General features: G+C 38.0%; 1 protein-coding gene across 1 annotated transcript; it reads right to left on the bottom strand.

The window, feature by feature from the left end:
- Positions 1-30: 30 nt before the first annotated feature.
- Positions 31-17,768, bottom strand: gfpt2 (glutamine-fructose-6-phosphate transaminase 2). The gene is made up of 19 exons (XM_015044860.1): positions 17,638-17,768; positions 16,544-16,651; positions 14,892-15,002; positions 14,617-14,742; positions 13,954-14,012; positions 12,567-12,701; positions 11,328-11,389; positions 9,477-9,556; positions 5,732-5,849; positions 5,404-5,567; positions 4,454-4,549; positions 4,173-4,270; positions 3,927-4,047; positions 3,559-3,716; positions 2,474-2,588; positions 2,170-2,297; positions 1,795-1,962; positions 1,549-1,710; positions 31-1,004 (listed from the first exon to the last, which is right to left on the bottom strand). The coding sequence occupies exons 1-19, from the start codon at positions 17,642-17,644 to the stop codon at positions 960-962; spliced, it is 2,061 nt and encodes a 686-aa protein (XP_014900346.1). The 5' UTR covers positions 17,645-17,768; the 3' UTR covers positions 31-959.
- Positions 17,769-21,788: the final 4,020 nt, after the last annotated feature.

Below are 21,788 nucleotides of genomic sequence, written 5' to 3'. Positions count from 1 at the left end.
GAAAATAAAAAGAAAAGACAACTGAACAGCTTAAAAGTAATAATTAATTTATTGATTGGTAGTGCTTATTTAACATTATGAAACATACAATATAAAATACAATCATAAAGATGTCAATCAAGTTATCTGCTTAGCCCCTATAAAAACAAAATAAAAAAAATATGTTAAATACAGAATATCATTGCCATAGGACCCATACAAATAGTTGTCAAAAGTAATAAAATTATTTGTAATAATTAGTTGTTTTACTGCAGCATTGCAGTGCTTTTTGTGCTTTCACATATTCCCCATTGCAAAACGAAGTGTAGAAACACAAAAAAAAGACCTGGATGAACACCTTTGAACTGGCCTCAAAACAAAAATATTTAAATTAAAAATATAATTATAATATAAAAAAATTAAGATTATAGTTCACTGGTTCTCCAGGCCCAGTAATTTGATGATTTTACAATGAAATTTAGAAAATGACACTATAATAAAACTAAATTTTTGAATTTTACAACGACGTACAACATAAGGGGAGAATTAATGACCTTGTCATAATGTACATTCAAAATCCAAGTTTGCGGTCCATATTGCACAATTGTAAACACTTCAGTGTACCATTTCCGTTCCTTACGGTTATTCATATGACAGGTTTTTGGCTCAACTAACGATAAAGAGGCACAGAAGGTTTCTTTGACTGTCAGCATTGTTGAAAATGCTTTATGGATTGTCCCATAAAGCTGTGGTCAGATTTCACCTTTCCGATTTTTCTGCTTCTTTTTTCTTTGTAGTACCTTTTTAAACCCTTCTTTGCTCTGCAGCGTTCTCTTTAACTCACAGTATAATCCAAACACACTATGGTCCCCATTCTTCACCCCAACCCTGTTCCACACACACCCGATGTTTGATTGCACAATTGCTCTGTAAATCACCCAAGGCCACCTGTCTCCTCTGCTGAGCTTTGTGGACTGTAATTATTCCACAGTCACAGACTTGGCCAAGTTTCTGGGACAGTCAACCTGGAAAAAGAGAGTGTGAGAGAGCAGTTGAGCAAATTACATAAGATCAATCACTGTAGGTGTACAGCAAAATCACCAAATCTGGACACTGTATTACATAAGGTGAGTTGTACAAGAAAGTCAAGTTCCCATGAATTCAGACATAAATCTTAACCTAGAGAAATGTACGCAGCAACTAACAAAAAGTTCCTTCTCTTTAATAGTGGAAGGAAACACTGCCATTAAACAAAGCTGGTTTGTTGCCACACACCAAAAAAACAAAGAATCTGGGAAAAGAAGCTTCCTTCCTTCACCTCAAAGACAATGAATAAATTCACAACCAGATTCAGGTCTGAACTTTGACATCCCTAAGCATAATGCTGCTGCCATTCTGACGTCCTGTGTTTTTTTTTATTTTTGTACCTCTATGCTTTGCTATATTAAATCACACTAACATCTGTATTTTCTCTACAGGAGTTGGAATATTTGAATCTGGCACAGAATGTCTCACAAAATGTCTGATGCATGTCCAAAGTTCTTGTGCGTAAGAAAATCGGCTACTTACATCATATCCTCGCAGGACAGCTAGGTGGAAGGACAACAGCTGTAGGGGGATGACACTGAGGATGCCCTGCAGACAATCCACAGTCTGTGGCAGCTCGATGGTCTTGTATGCATTTTTCATCAGGTCTGAATCATCCTGACAGCACAGAAGAATGGGTCGGCCCTGTTGGAGAGAGAAATGTGTGTGTATTTATTATTTATATATATATATATATGTGTGTGTGTGTATATTCTATTCAGGGCTTACCGATCTGGCAGTGACCTGTTGCAAAGCATTCTGACACTTGGTGTAGCAGCCGTCACGCATGATGACCATGATGACTGGCATGTCTTTGTCGATGAGTGCCAAAGGTCCGTGCTTCAGTTCTCCGGCCAGGATGCCCTCTGAGTGCATGTATGTGATCTCCTTGATTTTCTACAATAAAATAAGGAAAATAAAACTTATTGAGATTATGTTAAATATGTGATTATAAATCAATTAATGTCATTTTTCTACTCTTTAGCATTTCTTAATATAAGGTGCATAAAAAGTGCACATATACATAGCATATATAATATTTATGTAGTAGCAGGGAGAAATGAGTTATTTAGACGCTACAGTACTGTGAAATCCTTAACTCACCAGCGCCCCCTCAAGGCAAGTGGCGTAGTTGTACCCTCGTCCCATAACCAAAAGTGACCTTTGCTGATACAGCTCGTTGGCTATGGTCTTAATTTTCTCATCCAGTGACAAAACCTTTTTTATCAGCTCTGTGAGAATGTATAGAAGTGAGTCATGACCACATTGACATCTTACAGATTAAAGATCTACCTTTTCACACAGCTATTGCATCACACCATTTCCTTAACATGATCTAGAATCCTTATACACATTTCAGGAGTTATTTCTGCTTTGGTTTTTAAATCCTGCAACTGGTAATACTAACCTGGTAGCATCTTGAGGCCGTTAATGATGTCCAGTCTTCTCTTCTGCAGTGACAGCCTGTCTTCACTCATCATCAGGCCAAACATGATGAGGGACACAAACTGACTGGTGTAGGCCTGAAAGGGAAGCACACACTCAACACCTGAGTAAAGACCATCTGGTTCAGTAAAAGCAAACACAGTGTCAAACTGCACAACTCTGTGTCCATATTCCTCGACCTACTCTTTTCTTACTTGCCACTTAATTAATTGTGTATAAATGAAAATCATTTGATTCGTTGAAGGTTCTTCATGGTAAAAAAAAAAAAAATCTATATGTGGAAATGAAGCTTTTTCTCTGAAAGGAAAATGTTTCTTTTAGTGCTGAGCTGTGCTTCCTAAGTATGACTTTTGCTAAAAGGATTCCAAATTGATATTCTTTCAGTCTCATAATCTGTAGCGCCGGAGAGACGTTTACACGCGCTCATTTTAAGCTTAAATGCCAGTTTATGACTGATAACTTTATTTCTTCTGAACATGAATCCAATGGTAGAAACTTGGAGAAAAGTGGAAGGCAAAAAAACACGGACATGGACAAAGGAGACTAATATTATTTTCCGGAATAGTCCTGACCTTTGGTCTGTTAAGTATTTATGAAGTATGCTTAACATCCAGGTCTGTGCCAAGAAAGTAATCAGTTTAAATGAACTCCACCAATTCTGATAAGAACGCTTGTCAAATATTTGGTGAGAATTATGCCAGGACCTCGCCAGTGGCTAGAAATGCCGTGTAGTTTCTCTGCAACTTGTTAAAGAAAGTGACATGTAGGCAAATACTTATGAATATAATGTAGATATTTTGGACAGTGTGCATAATGACTGCATGATTAGATACAATCCACAATAAATTAAATGTGCTCCTACTTATTTTTCAGAAAAATATCTGGAATTGTTTGTTTGTATGTTACTTCATCCAGGAATAAGATTAGTTCAAATATGCAATGAAAAGTCCTTGATGAGCTCTGATTCAAATAGAAGAAAGCCTTCACAATAGTGCAGGGATTTGAGACGTAGTTAATTAAAGACTGATCATGCTGAGGAGAGTGTACCTTGGTACTAGCCACTCCTATTTCCGGTCCTGCATTGATGTGGACCCCACAGTCAGTCTCTCTGCAGATGGAGCTCCCCACAGTGTTGGTGATGCCCACGGTAAGAGCCCCTCGATCCTTGCAATATCGCAGGGCCATCAGGGTGTCCGCTGTCTCTCCTGAAGGGGCGGCGAGAGTGAAACATTATAATGTATAATTATAGAACATTAAGGTCAAGCTTAAAGCAGAACTTGGCATGAAGCTGCTTCACATGAGAGGCGAGAAGTTATTTTAAGATATTTTTAGGATCCGGGCTTTAGTGACAGAAAGAAAAATGAGAAGAAAAAAAAAAACAAAAAAACACGAGCATCTGATGGAGGTTATTTTACCTGACTGGCTGATGAAGAAGCAAACGTCGTCTCTGAAGACTGGGGTGTTGCGGTCCAGGAAGTCGCTGGCCAGCTCCACCATGACGGGCAGTTCTGTCAGTTCCTCCAGGAGCTGTCTGGTCTGAGCAGAAGAAAAAGAAAAACAGACGCTTTGTTAGTACAGACATTGGTATTTTCGAGTTTTGACCATGAAATGTCATGAGATCTTCTAAAAGCATACATGACAATCGACTAGCTTGCACTTACAGCAACGGCAGCGTGGAAACTGGTGCCACAGCCGATCATGATAAGCCGTCTGCAGCGTTTGATCTCCTTCAGGTGGTCCTTCAGGCCTCCAAGAACCACTTGGGAAATAAAGGAAAAGACAGTTTAATTTATTGGAACAGTTTATCTCGACAGCTGTTTTATATTTGAAACACTGGAAGTTTTAAAGAAATAATCTACCAAATCCTTATAGGATTTCTGCTAAGAAAGTATGCAATGATTAAAAAACAGGACTTTAAAAAAAAAAAAAAAAACGTGATCACCTGTATTAGAGTCATAACAAATCCGGCCTCTCATGGTGTTAACTACAGATTCCGGCTGCTCGAAGATCTCCTTCTGCATAAAAGCTTCAAAGTTTCCTGCAGAGAATAAGAAGACATAAGAACGATACACAATGACGGTGAAATTTTTCTCCTTAAGAAAAAAAAAGGACACTTTATTGCTAAAAGTATGGAGACACCACTCCAATCTTTAAACTGAAGCAACTTGTCTTGCTTCTGCAAATATTTGTGATAGAGTGCATCGCTCTCAAGAGCTCATTAAATCCCAGCATGGTGCCGTGCATTCATGTAATTTCCTCCGCAATTAACATTTCTTGGTCACTAGTTAGTGTTGTCATAACAAAGTAGATTACGAACAACAGTAACTCAAACCGCCAGTGGTAATAAGATCAGAGTTAAGATGGGGCAAGTTGAGGCATCGTCTGTCTACAGTCGGCTGCAAACATTATGACAGCTTCAGACTAGCTCAGGAATAACAAGAGGGCAGAATAGCTTAGCATAGCTGAGCTGCTGCATCCTGACATCACCAGGTGTAATGCAAAGTGTCAGAGGTTGGTTCTGTGGATTGGAGAATCATGCAACTGTGGGAACTTGTTTTGGGATCTTGCTTTTCTGTCCACAAAGCAAGATCCTTTTAGGGATATTCTCAAAAGTTATGAGTGTAAAGCCTACTATTTCAAAACATTTGGGAATAATGTGCAGACAACACTAACTGAAAAATGACTATAAGCATAACGTTTTCCCCTATTCAGCCAGCAGAGGGCAAGCAAGTATCGCTCTATTACATCGATCTGACCCAGTATCATAGTGCAGACAGCCACTATGATATTGCATTTATAGGCATTTATCTAAGTGTTAACCTCTTCTAGTGGAGTTACTGTCAATGAAATTGAAACAAAGGCAATCTGACACGGTAGGAACAGTTTTCCAACCTTTCATGATCTGCTGCATCTCCATCTGCAGCGTCTGAATCGCTCTCACTGGATCGTCACCGGCCTGCCGGTTAATCCTGTGGATGGAGAGTTCACCTCCTTTGACAGCTGCAATGTCATCATCCTCCATGTACAGCACCTTGTTAGTGTGCTCGATGATGGCGCTGTGGACGCAGAAACACAGGAAGGAAGCAAATGAATGCTGCCGCAAGCAACAGGAATGTGCACTAAGCAGACTTGGAGACAGATGAGATGAGAAGGCGTAATGGCTGTGAAAAGCTGAATGACATAACTCCATGCCGGATTCACAAGACAAATTCTTCCCCACCTAGCGTCAGAGGCAAAGTAGTACTCCACAGCCCTGCCGTCTTCGTTTGAGTTGATGGCGTTGGACGAGTCCGTGCGATTATGGCTGTTCTTCTCCTCGACGTCTTCCTTGATGTGACCTACAGAGGTTTAAGTCAAGAGTTAGTGGGTTAAACCCGATCTTTATGAGGTAAGAAATCTTTGACGAAGTTTCCTGTTTCACTGTAATTGTACATTTACAAAAAAAATAATAATAATATCATCGGAAATCCTTTTAGACGGAACAGAATCACGAGACTGTAGATAAAACATGCAGCAGCTTTCCAAGACAAGAGACTGCTTCATCTGCTCAAAAAACTGACAATGATACATTTAAGTGCAACAAACTATTATGACATGTTCAGAACTGCTTTGTATATTACTGTTTATTTTTAAATTAAAAGCAACTTTTAGAGAACTGGTGAATCTCAGAGAGTGAGCAAGGAGTTTCATACTTAGAAAAAAAAAGTTGAAGAGCAGAGGTGTTTTGGTATAGATCTTCAGTCTAAGATTTAAACTCATCTGCCCTTTCAGTTCAAGTAGGCAGGTGTCGGAAACTAGAATAATAATGAGTTTAACTATGTCACCGGAACAGATTCCTTATTAATGACCTAATTAACTAAAGTCTCATTGTGTCCCACAGTAAAATGTCAGTCTCTCACGGAAAGCTCTTTCTTCTGTTGTGTCGTCTTTACTCATACTTTCCTTCTCCAGTTAATCTATTGACTTATCAATTTTAAAACAATTCAACAACTGTTATCTTCCATTACACTTACAAAACACCTGGCCAGAATTTTCTGCGTCACTTAAACAAAATAATTTGCTGCTTTGGACTTTGCACCTCTTTAATAACCGCATATTCTGCTGATAAGATAGTGAAAAATAACTTATTAGCACAAGAGAAGCAAAGCAAACAACAGATCAAGTAGGCAAGTTGCTTACGCTGCCCATATTTACAGAGCATGAATGGGTTCAGAGTAGACATGTGCCACTTATCAAGTTATCAAGGTGTAATAAAGATTTTAAAGTTACTAAAGGAAACACCTGATTAGGTGGAGTTTTTCTCTGCTTGGGTAGAGTAAAGAATAGAGCAGCATCGGCTGCACACTGCCAGTCAGCTGACCGATAAAAAGCTCCCACACCTTAATGCTTGCAAGACTAACAGTGATAATGGGGAAACTAAAGGAATGCTAACTGGACTTCTTATGACAATAAAACTGTTTTAAAACTAGAGATAAGGACATATAAACAGCAGCTGGCGACCCGTAGCAGACAGGCCAATAAATTAGCTAATATTAGTTTAGTTGTCCTTCAAATACAGCAGAACACCAACAGGGTGTAACGTTCTGCAAAAATAATAAAGTTTGCTTAAAATTATTCAATTGTTTGTCCAGTGTTTGTTCTATATTTTTTTACTTAGGTTTATTAATCAAAATAACCAAACTAGAGGTATTACATTTAAGATTTCAGTAAGTTACGTTTTATTGCACCTAACGCAATTTTGTTACTTTTCAGTCTTGAATAAAAAACATTTAGATCAAGAAATTTGTTAAAGAGTTTGTTTAAATTTGGCATTTTTATTCAGGGTCATCTTACAGTGAGAGATCACAGTGTACCATTTTTAGGCAAAGTAATGAATGAAATGCAGAAAAAAAAACTCTCTTAAAAAAACTCTAGTAAAACGTGCAGAGGTGTTCAACAGCAACTCTTTTAAAAAAAATCATCTTTCAAGGAAAGTCCTCTGAAAAAAGTGGTTGCGCAATAATTATCATTGAGCTAAAACATCTCATGTTACTCCAACACAATGCCTTTTGGCAGACATTGTGGGCTTGTTTCTGTTGGCAGCAGCAGACAAAACTCAGAAAAGCGAGTTGAAACTTTAACCCACAGGAAAAGAGACCTTTATCCAGAAACATAAGGAAATATTTTTTGTGCTTGAAGTCCACTGGTGATGGTTTCACATTTGGTGTTTGAGTTCCAATCAAAACTCCGAGTTAAGATTGTTTCACTTAATTTCTATACATTATGCATTTAATGAGAAAGTATGTTAATTTGGTTTCTTATTGATGTGTTGATCTTTCTTGAGAGAACTATCTCTCCAACCTTAAAGAATTAGCGAGAAAGCTTCAGGCCAAAATGCATAAAATGTATTAATGACTGACTCTATTATATTCCCAGATTCTTCATATGAGCAGCTAAAAGAAAAAATGACTAATATTTGCTGTTTATTCCTGTTTGAATTTGCTAAATCTATTTATAGTCTGTATATTATGCTTAGGTTTGAGAGAACAGTACCCCAGAAACCTGTGTACAATATTTGTTTGTTCTTTTTTATTCCTTACATATAACTAATGTATGTTCTTGTATTCAGGCTTTTTTTTTTTTTTTTGCAGAACTTTGAAAACACAATGCAAACAAAACCGCAATCACTCCATAACATTATTTTGTGTAATAATCCTGTATATTTATTCACAACTATCTCTGCAGTTGTGCAGCAACAGACTTGGGCTACTGCAGGACAAACTGATTGCTTCTCCTTTGCTACAGTTTTGCTATTTCAACTTTTAGCTTTATGTTCTCTCTCTCTCTCTCTCTCCATTTTGTACTCCTATGAGAGTACAAGACGGATGTAGCAGATGTAGCTGCTACCATATCAGACGTAGCTCTGTTTAGCTATGACTTGGAGCAGGTATTCAGCTAAACTTCTGCTGTCAGCATCTGTATATAAGTTCTCCTTATATACACTGTCTTTCAGTGTTTAGTCCCGTTTCCCTCCTGTCTTGACAAAAGTAACTTTATGTGCTCTCTTTGATCCTATAGCCTTTAAAACCACTCAGAGCTTATCTGTTAGGATGTGTTTATCTCCCAGATGAAGTCACTAAGGAAGCTACTACGACTATTTACTTCTTACTTTTCTCTAAGGTAGAAAGTACTCCTGGCTCAGTGCCTCGGTTTCTTTTTGTGTGTTTGCTCTGTATTCTCAAAACCTCAGTCCAGGGGTCAGCAACCTGATCCACAGACGGCTTGTTAGTCTTCCCAAAGTGGCTCTTCATAACCCGGGACAACAAACAATGTTTGGATTGCATAGATAATATAGATGCTGGTTTAAGATTCTGCTCCATCGTGTCTCATTCAAATTAATTTTGTGTAGCTTTCATTTTTTATGATCTATCCAAGGAAAGGATTCAGTAAAAAAAAAAAATTACCTATTTTTTATTTAATCTAATAAAGAAAAAGAATTTATTTTAATTTCATAATAAAAACAAATTTTAAGATTGTGTGTAACTTTAAATCTGTTAATATTTTTGCATTAGTTAAGAAGGTTTTGTGGCTCTAGACATATTTTATATCATTGCTCAAGCACAAAAAGGTTCTTTGTGCATATAACTTACAAAATGTTTTCGAAAGAAAAGTTACATCATACAACAAAATCTAAATAACAAAATATAAAAGGCAACAAAATGAAAATATATTTTCCTATAGAAAATACATTTAAAAATAACAGTATCTGTTCTCCACTCTTAGATTTTTTTTTTTTTTTTAAATCAGCAACTTTTCATAAGTTGTGCAACTGATGAAAGCTACTGAATAATAAAACTGTACCAGCTGGAGGATATTTTTAAATACAACCCATTTAAACAACTGTGATCAGGTGATGTGCTGCTGCTGCAGTGAATTTAAGATGTGGTAAAAGTGGATGACAGCAGGACCAAAGGAACAGAGCTCACCACTGTTGTACTGCACAGGGATTTGCTCGGTTGGCAGCTCGTGCTCGCTTCGCACACCGATGAGCAGCGGACTTCCTCTCCTGCCGAGATGAGAACAAAGCAGGCAGAGCGGAAGAGATGGAGTCGGAAAGAAGGAACGGTAGAGGGACAGTGATTAGGTTTTTAAACACAAAGCAATGTCAGATACAATAGCATGCTCTCCTTTACAGCCTGACACCTGATCCTGTTGTGTCATTGTAAGTTAAAATAAAGTTTCTCCCTCCCTGTCTTCAATTCTGTTCGTTTACTTCCTCATCATGTCAATTGTACTAAATCTAACACATTTATTAACTAAAGTTTTGCAGATATCCAAGGTGTGTCAGCATCATTTTAGGATGTAAAGGTGTATTAAAAGTTCACAAAATACAGCCGACATAGACCTTAATGATGTTGAGGCCCATCTTGGTTTTGATCCCTCTTGGAGAAGACATTTGTTTTGGCATACAACTCAGATTAATCTGAGTTCAAATGAAGATACTGAGAGAGTTATCTTCTGCAAGTGTGATATTAATGGATCACAACCTTAAAACAGAGCCTCACCTCAAAAATCCTCAACTATCCATTTAATGTAAGTTTGACACCACCTGTCAAGAAACAGCAGCCTCTCCTTACTTTTTGTTTTTCTATTGTACAGCTCAGTCTTTTCTTTCTGCGTCGTTTTTCTCCTGGGCCTCACTGACGCACGCCCTTTGATTGTTCTAGAGGGTGTGGGGTTTGACAAAGGAGGCTTGCAAACAGACACGTGGTCATTTTCCAAATGTGTTCCAGGTTGAAAGCTACTACACACACAGAAACAGCATAGTCTCCACAAAACATGGTTTTCTTATTAATTAGAAATGTCTCAGTGGGTGAGAAGAATAAATACGTGCAAACACTTTGAATGGATGACTAACAGTGAAAATAGGTCAAAGAAGGAAAAGTAGAAATGAAGACAGCCGTTTTCTTGCTGGGTGGCTGATCTTTGATACCACAAGAAGGGCGGAGGCCGTTACATCAGATATTAGGCCCTTCGCTCCATCTTCACCAACTATGATGAACATTTAAAACATGAAGCTCATGTGTGCTGCCATGGACTTTGCAAGCTAAAATAATTGGTCTAATTGCTTCCTTCAAGCTCACGTTAATAAACAGAAAATCCAAGCCTCTGGATTTTGGATTTTTGGATTCTGGATTTTTGAATTTGAATTTGAATTTGAATTTGAATTCTGGATCTCACCTCACCAGCAGGTGAGCTAACAAGTTTTACTAGGTGAACTGTTTGCATAAAGTACAAGTTACACCCAACCTATCTCCGTTTACCAGCCCTGCTCCCGTAACTCTTTCCTGCTAGTTTCCTCATGATCTGTGACAGCTCATTGACCTGGCATAACGCAAAAAAAAAAAAAAAAAGTTGATAAGAAGTAATTAACCTGGCGATTTTTGGCCCCTCCGAGTTTCCTAGAGCCGACACAGGAAACTCTGTAGTCTTTCTGTAAATGAGTCAGAAAGGGAGGCGTTGCCCTCAGAGCTCGGGAAGAGGCCCAGAAGGGAACAGCAGTCTGAATTGAACCTCAGATCTTAATACGCAGAACATACTAACTCACACCACTGGATGAGAAGCTGCTCACATGACCACAGCTGCCTGTTACTGGAAGCAAAAAGGGATTCCAAAGTAATGCCATAATTAATAAGCGGGGGCTTCGTCTCCTAATCAGTTCAGATATTGCTTCATTTTGTTAATAACAGCAACGACTCATCATCTGGCTGGACGGATGATATGTGAAGCCTAATCTCAGCGTTGCCTTGTGGACATGTCAGTGAGTTCGGACTAACCTGGTGGACACGGCCTCTCCAGGGTAATGACGGCTTTTGAACACGAGAGCGAAGGCTCCCTCCTATAACACACAGAGACACAGAGACGTTGTGTTAACTGAACGAACATCGGAAAATAAGCAAATCTCCCAGCTGCATGTTAGAAGAAGGGAAGAGAAGCAGGTGTCGCTGTCAGATAAATCAGAAAAAAAAAAAAAGAAAGTGAAACCTTTTCTTTTTTAAGATATTTGCTAAATATGAACTGGAGTGCAATAAAGATTTAAGGAATCTTAAAAGTTCTGTTTTTGAACCGCATGTAGTCATTATCTAAGTTGTAATCCTCGCTCAGTGAGTACTGCTGCATTATAGACATCTTTAAACTAATTATAAACAATAATGTATCTCTGTGACATGCAGAAATTGTCAATTTGTATGTGAAGCATTTAACAAAATGACTAAAATTTTCTTGTGGATGAATGGAAAAACAAGTTTGTTTTGCTTCAAACACCTTTAAAATACATAAAATCTTTTTTTTTTTTTTTTTTTTTTTTCCCCCCCCTCTGGGGGGTTTAAAAGATCCGGGGGGTGACTTAGGGAGGCCTGGGAGTATTTAGGTACTGGAGGGAAAGTCTAAAAGCAATAGGAGCTGTATTGTATAACATCAGCTATGTTTCGAAAGCGCTGGCCGCACAGCTGCTCACGGTGCTTACTGGAAACAGAGCTGGCTGAGTGTGGGACTGTGGTGGGGAGAAGTGGGGGTATGAGTGAATGTAACAGGAAGCAAAAAGAGGGTGTCACTAGTGTAAGGTTGGACTATCTGGTTTCCATTACTTCCAGTCCAAAAATGCACGTTTTACTTGAGCCTCACTGCAGACTGCATGGAGCTTTAAAACATTACTCACACAATGGAAAAAGTAAAACAGTATGCTTCATCAAAAAGAAAAAACAAAACAAAAAAAACCCATCTGATTCTATGAGTAATGAAGTCACATGTGACGCTGTTGGGACTGCTTCCACGGAGACGGTTTTTCACAACTTTTCGTTTCACTCGGTGTTAAAAGTGTTTTTGCTCATATAAATACGTGTCACTGAGGGAAGAAGTTTACGAAACCGAGCAAGTTTCCTTCACCTCAGTTGAGGAGTGGAAGGTTCTTGCACTAATAACTAAAAAGAGTTGAGTTTCACCAGGAGAGCAGGACATAACTGACTGTACGTGTCGGTGTGAAGTTAGATTGAGGTTTGACTGTGTGAGAAGCTCACCAGTTGCTGGATGACTCTCTCCACCAGCGTGGAGAACGTCACGCTGTCATTTTCTCGATTGTCGTACAAGTATTTGATCAGTTTTGGGATCACCTCTGTATCTGTGTCTGACTCAAACTCGTATCCTTTGGTGATCTGAGGGAAAGAAAGACAATGGGTTTAACACATGAAAATGACCTCAGAGAATATAAGGATTTAACTGATTTTTTTTTTCATGATAATTAAACACTGTATTAATCAGTCCGAAGTCTTCTATGAAATAAATTTTTGACAAAATATGCTACCAACATGTAAGATTTTGCTGCCCTTTTTAACCTCTTGAACTTTTTTTCAATATGTCAATCTTCTTTATTGTGCGTAAATGTACATGTGGTGGATGTTTTCCACCACATGTTGTGTTTTGCAGGTCAGACAGAAAGTTACATTTAGGTCTCATCTGACCAGAATACTTTCCTCCATGTGTTTGCTGTGGCCTCTCATATTCTGTGGCAAACTGAAAATGGGATTTCTTGTTGCTTTTGGTTTGGACTAACTCATCTGATCAATAGATTCGGCCAAATGAGTTATAGATCTCTGCAACTTCTCCAGAGTACCACATTCTCCATTAGATGTTTAAAGCTTTAAATTTTGTTTCATAACCTAACTAAACTTCTCTACAACTTTGGTAACTAATGTTCTCTGACAAGCTTTTCAGACCGTTACAGAACAGCTGTAAAGCTGCAAAGATCAAATTAGATATAGGTGGGCTTTATTTAGGTGATCTCTGAAGCCCTTTTGTTTTTGGATTGGGTTATTTTTAGAAAGAAAATGGGATAATATTTACACACATTACACTTAAATATTTAGAAGAATGTGAAATTTATTTTCCACTTCACAATTACGCACAAAACTTTGTGCTGTATTATCACACAAAACAGCATAAAATGCATCAGGTTTGTGGTTTCAACATGATACAATGAAAGTATTTTTAGAAGACACTGTAGCCTACAGGTCAAAGGAATGATGAAACATGTTAAACTGCTTGTGCATGAAAAGTATTGTGATCTGTTTGGTATGCAATATGCCAGTATAACTCAAAAAACAAGATTAAACGGTTTGTATAGTTATAGTTCCACTTTTTTCTCCCATTTGTAGGTTCTTTTTATTCATCATAGTTACTACTTTGTTACTTCTTCAACACTGAAGACTCCGTCCTTCACTTTGTTTTTTAAAACAATATGATACAAATCATATAATTTTTGGTCTTCAGATTTCAGTCAAGAGATCATCATGAAAGTTTTCCTTTGCAACCAAAAGGCCTCCAGTAATAATATAAACTTTATAGGGGAGGGCAGGTTTAATTGTCGCACTAACCTGTTTCTTCAGAAAGAAATTCACGGCAACTCACCAGGTACTTCTTCAGCTCTTTGTAGTTGGTTATAATGCCGTTATGGATGACGACAAACTCTAAAAAAGGAAACCAGACGTAAGTTCTTTTTTAAGGTTTTTCATGTTTTTTGTGTTGTTGTTGTTGTTGTTGTTTTTTTTTTGTTTAAGGAATTCAAGACACAAAAACTAGAGTTCAACGTAAAGCCACACCTTGGAAATACAAGTTTGGTGTGTGGTGAAGCAAGTCTGGCTGGCTATTTAAAGAACAATTTGGGTTAAGCACTTGCACAAAGCAACAATTTGCAATGCGCTGACAACGTATTACTACATAGTAAAGATAAAGAAGGATAATTTTCAGGATTAGAGTCTGTTTGCAAAATTAATGTGATTTTAGAGTGGAATCGCTTTGTTTCATTTCAGACTCATGAGGAAAAGCTGAGGGGCATACCTAACACACCTTTAAAAACCAACAAGACAGATGGGTGTGCCTTTCGCTGCACTGTGTTCTTTCAAAGAGAATAATTTTAAAAGCAGTTTTACAAGATTCTTAATGACACAATTTAAACGAGACAAACGGGAAGTCACTAAGGTGGTGGAGAAATTCAGTCCTTGTAGTTGGTTATAATGCCATTATAACCAACTACAATGTGATTGATGATCATGTCAGGAAAGCACTTATTACCATTGTTTTTGTCGGATCGCTGGGGGTGACTGTTGACGGCACTCGGCTCTCCGTGCGTAGCCCAGCGAGTGTGAGCCAGGCCAAAGTGTGTGTGCAGAGACTCGTCGATGTCCACCCGGTCTTTTTCTGAACAGCAGAGAATAACATGGGAGAATAACGCTACACGTCTGACAAATTCAGAGAGTTGGTTTGTGTTATTCATTACTGAAAGTGACCTATGATTAAAGGGTTTTATGAAACTGTCAAGAAGTGAAATCAACCGTATGCGAACTCACGGTAGATCTCCTCCTCCAGAGCCTTGACCTTCCCCTTCTTCTTGATTAAGCAGATACTGTTGTTGTTGTTGAGGTCAGTGGTTGTCTTGGTGGGGCCGTCTACGGCAACACCTGCAGATGGAAAACCAGAAAACGTCAAACTCAGGTCACTGGAATGTGAGTTATGAACGCTTCGGTGCAATTGTTGCTCCTGTGATGAATGACAACCCCAACTGGTTTTTAGCAAACCCACATTCCCCAGACATGTCTTAGTCATAGTGGGCAGAAAATATGTAAACAGTGTGATAAGGCTGGAAGGCGTAGTCAGATTTGGCTTGTGGATGTGAAGTAGATGCAGTTAAAGTATCCTGTGATACGGTTTAGTTCACGTTTCGAATGAGGAGTCTGTCTATCTGCAAGTGTGTCTAAGCTAACGCAACTAATCCTGTTCAAATAGGATGGACAAACATAAGGTGCAGTACACATGGGTGGGTCTTTCTGGAGTTTATTAAGCATTCAGATAAAAAAATTAATAAAGATCTGTCGGTTACATTTTTTATTCAATTGTAATTTTAACCATGTAACCTAACTCCAGAATGATTTATAAATGTCTCTCTCTCAGACTATGAAAGATCTGAAACATTTAATCTTCCAAACAAAACTAAATGAGTAACAACTGAAGTGCAAACGCTTTGACTCTTAAAACCTAGATGAAAAGATTTGCCGATTTTTGGGCGATGTTGGAATCAGTTATTTTAATAGACTCAACCTGATAAGCCAGTTTTTACACAATGTCAATAGTGAGGTCTGTTTTCCCGTCACGTTTTTAAACCGATGGGAGCGTTTATGATCAAATCCTTGCAGCAATAGTCTGCTTCCTGTAGAGTCCTATGTTGGAAGACCATGATTTTTATTTTTATTTTTCCCAATTTTATGAACCTGTAGTTAGCTTCTGTGAAGTTATTATCATTAACAGTTTCCCTCAATGATGTCTTGAGTTTAGAGAAAAGCGGAAGGCTAAGAGCTATTCGGAAGGTTTCAGGTGATTTCAATGACACAATGCTGAATTCCTCTGCTTTATCCGTCAAAGTGACATTGGCTGAGGCTGGCTCCTGTGACAATCAGCCTTATAAGCTGCAACTTGCCAGTGAGCCAAGAGTGGAGTAAATCTCTGAAGCGTGCAACATGCTGTCACTTGTGCAACGTCATCAAAGATCAGACGTTCCTCTGCTCCTCCAGGTGTTTGAAAATTAGCCTGGTGGATTGATCGAGCCGGAAATCTCTTTAGCAAAGTTGCTGTTCACCTCCCCAAACTTCCAATGTTTACAGAGTGAGGTTTAGATGTTCACGGTGTGCTGATGCAGAGTTGCATCCTGTAGATATGAACAATTTCTGTCTGAGTTGTTTCAAAACATCTAAACTCAGCTGGAACACGTGTGCCTTGTGGTCTGTTAGCCTTCCACCACTGTAGGTATTTATTTATAATTTTACAATCCTACTTTAATGGGGGGGCATCTTCCTATAATTGACAACAACTTCAAAGAATCCGAACCATCTCTTTAACGACTGAATTTGAATAAATATTTCCAAAGCTGTTTTCCCTAAAGGTTTACGTATTATTCATTCTGCATGCGTGTTTCTGTGTGAGTGCAGGTACTGTGCAACTGTCTCACCTGCTGAATCGTACCCTCTGTACTCCAGCCTCAGCAGACCCCTCACCAGCGTCTCAAATATCTCCTTTCGGGTGCGTGGCACTTGGTAGTTCAGGTAAGCAAAAATCCCTGTTAATAAGAAAGAGAAGCAGAAATATATTGGTTGCAGAGCACAGTGCTCCTCTTTTATTCAAACTCAGGCTTGGCACTATAATTTTTGCTTAATGACGTTTTGAACACAGTGACTATAAATAAGACTATAAATATTGCAATAAAGTCACACAAGCAGGCCTTTTTTTTTTTTTTTCTAGATTTGCAACCTCAAATATATGACCACTTGTCCCGTTCAATCTCTACACAAATTTTTCTTGCTGATGTTGGAAGTAAAGCAGCACACAATTTGTGAGCGTTTGTCAATAGGCGTGTGTATTTTCCTCCAAATTTGTTTGCGTGGGGGTGTGGGGGGTTGTTAAAAACGTTTTGTGAGTACACAGCTAACCCATTGACAGGACGCACACTGCGCGCAGTGTTGGAGCAGACAGGTAGAGGCAGGGTGAGGTTAAACATCGCTGATCCTGCCTTCTTCTTCTTCTTCTTCACATTAACGAGGCGAGGCTGGCGGACGGTTAAATATTTACTTTCAGTTGTAAAAAAAAAAAAAAGGTTTTGTTGTAACAGCAGACAGAGGTGCAGAGCGCACTATGCAGCCTGTGGGTATTTTGCCAAACTATGGAGAAAAGTTAACATCGGGCTTCTAAGTCATCTCCAAACAGCATCGATCAACTGCAGCTTCCTTGTCCTTGAGTATATAGCCAAACGACGATACTGACACGTAGCAGCTGTGAGTAAAAAAAAAAAAAAAAAAAAAAAAAATCTTTTACGCATCAAGATCCACAGCGAACAGCGAAAATGTCGGAAATCGCAGACATTTAAACTCAAGTTTTCATCCTTAGAATTACATCCAAATCTGAACACCGATATGAGTTTGTCGGCTTGTCATGTGTTGCTTTCTTCACAAACTGCGCGCAATAGCTTTTCTTTTTCTTTTTCTTTCACTTTTTCTTTCAATTCAAAAACAAGAATGACAATTCACGGGTATTAAGAAGAAGACTTACCGCACATGATTCAAGTTTCCTCTTCACCGCTCGACTCTTTCTGAAACAGAACAGATTTTTAGTATCCCAGCTCAAATGATGCTTCAGTCTCTTCGCGGTGAAGTCTCGGATGTAGCGCACACTCCCCCTGAGCTTTTCTATTTAAACGCAGCTTCCTTCGCAGCGCAGCTGCCCCGCCCCCTCTGACGTCTCTTACCACCGCGTCCTGTTCAGGCCATCCTGCGTCTGACGCTCAGGTGTTCGCCTCACCTGTATGTGATGATTAACCGTTGTAAACTTTCCTGCTTCCCTCCCTGCAGTTAATCTCATTCTCGTGTTCTCAATACAATTATAAGGAATTTGCTAGATATGGGTTTGACCGGTTTTTGATTGCTGTTTATGTCGCGCAAGCTTGATTGGAGGGAGTGGAATATTCTTTATCTTCCATTTCATGGTTCTTGCTGTTCTGTGAGTATTACTATTTGTTAAAGTTTAACAAAATATGTATTTTTTTTTACTTAGGTTTTCCCTGTATGTCTTTTCCCCACATTGCTGTTTGTCTTCCTTTTTTCCTCAGCAAAAAAGCAATACATTTTCCTTATTTGCTGAGTAGGTGTGGAGAAGATTAGTAGTTTCACTTTTTTGAAAAAGCTTCTCCATAGGTTTCATGACCTTGGGGAAGGGTACACCCTAGACATGTTGCTAGGCCGTCACAGGACACACTGGGCACCTCAGGGCAATTAATCAATTAACATAAAAGCCTTTGTACTGTAGGAAGAAACCTTTTGCATGGGGAGAAAATGCAAATTTCATGCAGAAAGAAGAGCTTGTAGCTGCAAGCCAACAGTGCCAACTGCTGCACCACTGTCCAGCCCAAAAGCAAGCATAAGTATTTGCTGTAATAATCTGAAATTGTGTTGCTAATCGCTTTTCTCTTTCTTATTGTTTATTCAATGTCACATGGTGTTCTTATTTTTTATTTTATTTTATTTTTTTCTTTAATTATGTAAAGCACCTTGAAATGCCCTGCTGTTGAAATGTGCTATACAAATAAAATTTGATTGATTGATTGATTGATTTTCAGTGATACAGCTTGAACTGGTAAAGATGGCTGTCATTAAAAAAACAAAACAAAAAAAAAAAAAAATCAAAACAAACAAAAAATGTCAAATGGCTCTCTAATTTTGTGTGCCCGCCTCATATAGCTGCTCTGACAATTAACAACTTTAAGCAATCTTCTGTTTTCAATTCATAGTCTACTGATCAGAGAATAGTCATACATGTCCAGTTAATTAAAATCTATCAGCAAGAGGTCACTCAGAGTTTGTTTTAAATTGAAATTTCACAGTACAATTGTGCAGTAACCAATGGTAAACAGAGGTAAAAATCATTTTAATTTTAGATGCAACTTTTATATTTTACACAAAATAATTTACTTATTGGTGCAAAATGGAAGTAGGAGGATGTATTTTGGTAACATATGTTTTACCAAAATACATATATTTATTGTTTTGGGTTTTTTAAGACCCACCTTTATATAAAAGTTAACAACTCTGGTTATTACTTTCATTCGTTCGTAATGAATCAAGTGCAGCAACCTTATGGAGAATATTATTGGAAACAATTAAGGACAAATCTATTTAATATGTTTCCATCAATCATGGCGGTGTTTCTTATTTATTTTCTGCAGAATTAACTACTAAATTGACTATGTGCTAATTTGTTTGTACGTGACTCACTTTACAGTGACTGTCCAACCTTTCTTACCTGCCTGCAAAAATAGAATCACAGAGAAATATTAGTCATTAGCAAACTATTAGACAATACTTGAAATATAACTAATCTTGATTCCTGAACTAAGTGTTCACAGTTATAGAGAAAAGGTGCGTAACTTCTTAAGAAAGGTCATTTTGTGTTAAGATGAACCATTATTCATCTTAATTTAATTTTTTTTTTCTCTAAGTTTTTACTCCTCTGAAGAACTGCATGGGTCCTTTTTTTTTTTTTTTTAGAACAGCAAGGAAGTTGTGGTGGATAATTTAGATGGCCTATTTCTTTCAGGGTGCTTGTCAGCTGTTATGCAGGAACTGCAGGAACTGCATATTTTCTATTTTTCATGCAGTCATTCCCACAACATCTTTAACGAGACAATAATTAGTTGACATAATTGCTCCCTTTAATTAAGCAAACATGAAACCAACCATTCTACACCAACTCATGTATTGCATTAACATATAATGATTGGTTGGACTTGAACAATTTTTTATTTCTTCTATAGTTTCCACTGCAATGAATGGAATAAGACCCATCAAATAACAACAACGACAACAACAACAAAACGAAACCACTAGGTTTTTTTTTTTTCTTAGACCAGAATAGTTGGTTTTGCCGTTGGAATAGAAATTTGGAAGATTTGACTATAATTATATTAGACAAGAGACCATAAGGAGCCGAATCATTGGATCATAAGATGCTATTTTGAAGTAAACAGGTTGATCAGATTTTACTGTCTCACTTCCAAAAGATTAAGAAATGGTAAAATTACAACAATGTTAATGACAGTAGTTCACCATAGATAACATTATCTTATGGCCTCTTTAACTTCTGGTACACCTCTATTGCCAAACATAATACAATTTACCCTTTGTATAGTTATGTAAGAGTAATGTGTTATATTGTGTTTCTGTTTCTTTGGGACGGTCATCAATCTGGCAAGGGATAGCCAATAGAAATTAGCCAAAGCCTGAAGTTTGAGATGCTTACATGTACTTCTTAACAAATGTGTGCTGTCTCTGTTGTAATTCAGTTAAAGTTATTAAGTGCTTGAAGGGTCTTGCTGTGTTCACCATTCAAACTTTAATAAAAACAATTGGTCATTTTATTCTACTTCTTTCCTTTTATCTTTGGTTAATAAAAGTCTCATTATGAGATTGTAGTCTTTCATTTTTTTTTTCAATAAAGATTTTTTTATTTTTTATTTTGATGCAGATTCAAGTTAAGAATGAAACATCATTCAGTGTTGCTTTGCGATCCAGTTGTAAATTTGTTCTGGGTTCAAATTATGATCAGTGTCTTTCATGCATGGATTCCCTCAAATCATCTCAAATCTCAGAACCAGAAATCTTTGGTTAGGAATCACTGCATAAAGTTCAAAGGGCACTAACCCTACAAGGTGAGAACGTTACAAGGAAAGAAGGGAAATAATTCTCCATATAGGCGAAGGATATGAAGAATCCATACCCTGTTCTTTGTTGAGGAGATTCTACAAAGAACTGAGCCGGGACGGTGGGGAACCACCGACTTTTTTTTTTTGTGACCCACATGCAGACACAAGGGAAAGGAAATGCACACACTCTGAGATGGGTGGTGTTGTGCAACAATAGGTTTTGTTTGGCTAAGAACAACAATGCTGTATTTCTCACTAGTAATACTGAGCCGGGGAACCACCTGATTATCAGGAAGTAGGAGAAAAATGTTTTATGAATGCCCCCCTGCCTGATGCGGTCTAGCATTGAATAACCATGGTTAAAGGATCATGTTTGCACACCGATGTTCTCGAGCAGCAAGCCCTGCTCACATAAACGGAATAAACACAAACATTATTTACCAACAAAATACTTCGACCTTCAGGTAAAAACTGGAAGAAATCCCACAGTTTGTGAGAAGTGCATACTCCTTCTGGACCAGTGGACGAGTTGCTGCAGTCTTTGACCCGAACGATAACAGACGTACTCCAGAGCCTCCTGTCCACAACTTTTAAACGCCCTGTCAGCTCCCAGATAATTTGATGTATTGAGCATTGTCCAGGGCTGAGACGATACTCTCACAGAATTATTATTTTTTGATTGACTGTAAAGTTGATTTGTAAACTTCAGATTGTAATGTTTAAAAAAAAAAAAAGATGATGTAAAATATTCAGTTAACCCTGTCTCCCATTTAAATACAAGGTTTTTCTCCGTATTTTTATGTTTGTCTGATGAAAACTGATACAAGGTCTCACATATATTGTAACAGTACAATCCAGTAAGAGGATAAAAGCTTTAAAAAAGGCAGGCGTTACTGGAAATGACCCTTTGCACTGCATCACTCGTTTACTGAAGCTTATATCACTCTGATTACCGCTGAAGTTTCTATGTCTCCTGTGGGGCAAAGGTCCAGCCTGCTCTTTAAAC

Source organism: Poecilia latipinna, unplaced genomic scaffold (assembly GCF_001443285.1).
Source record: "Poecilia latipinna isolate Pla-1442-1.1 unplaced genomic scaffold, P_latipinna-1.0 Scaffold694, whole genome shotgun sequence".
NCBI lineage: Eukaryota > Metazoa > Chordata > Actinopteri > Cyprinodontiformes > Poeciliidae > Poecilia > Poecilia latipinna.
Note: the sequence above shows the minus strand (reverse complement) of the source record. Positions and strands in the feature narration are given on the sequence as shown.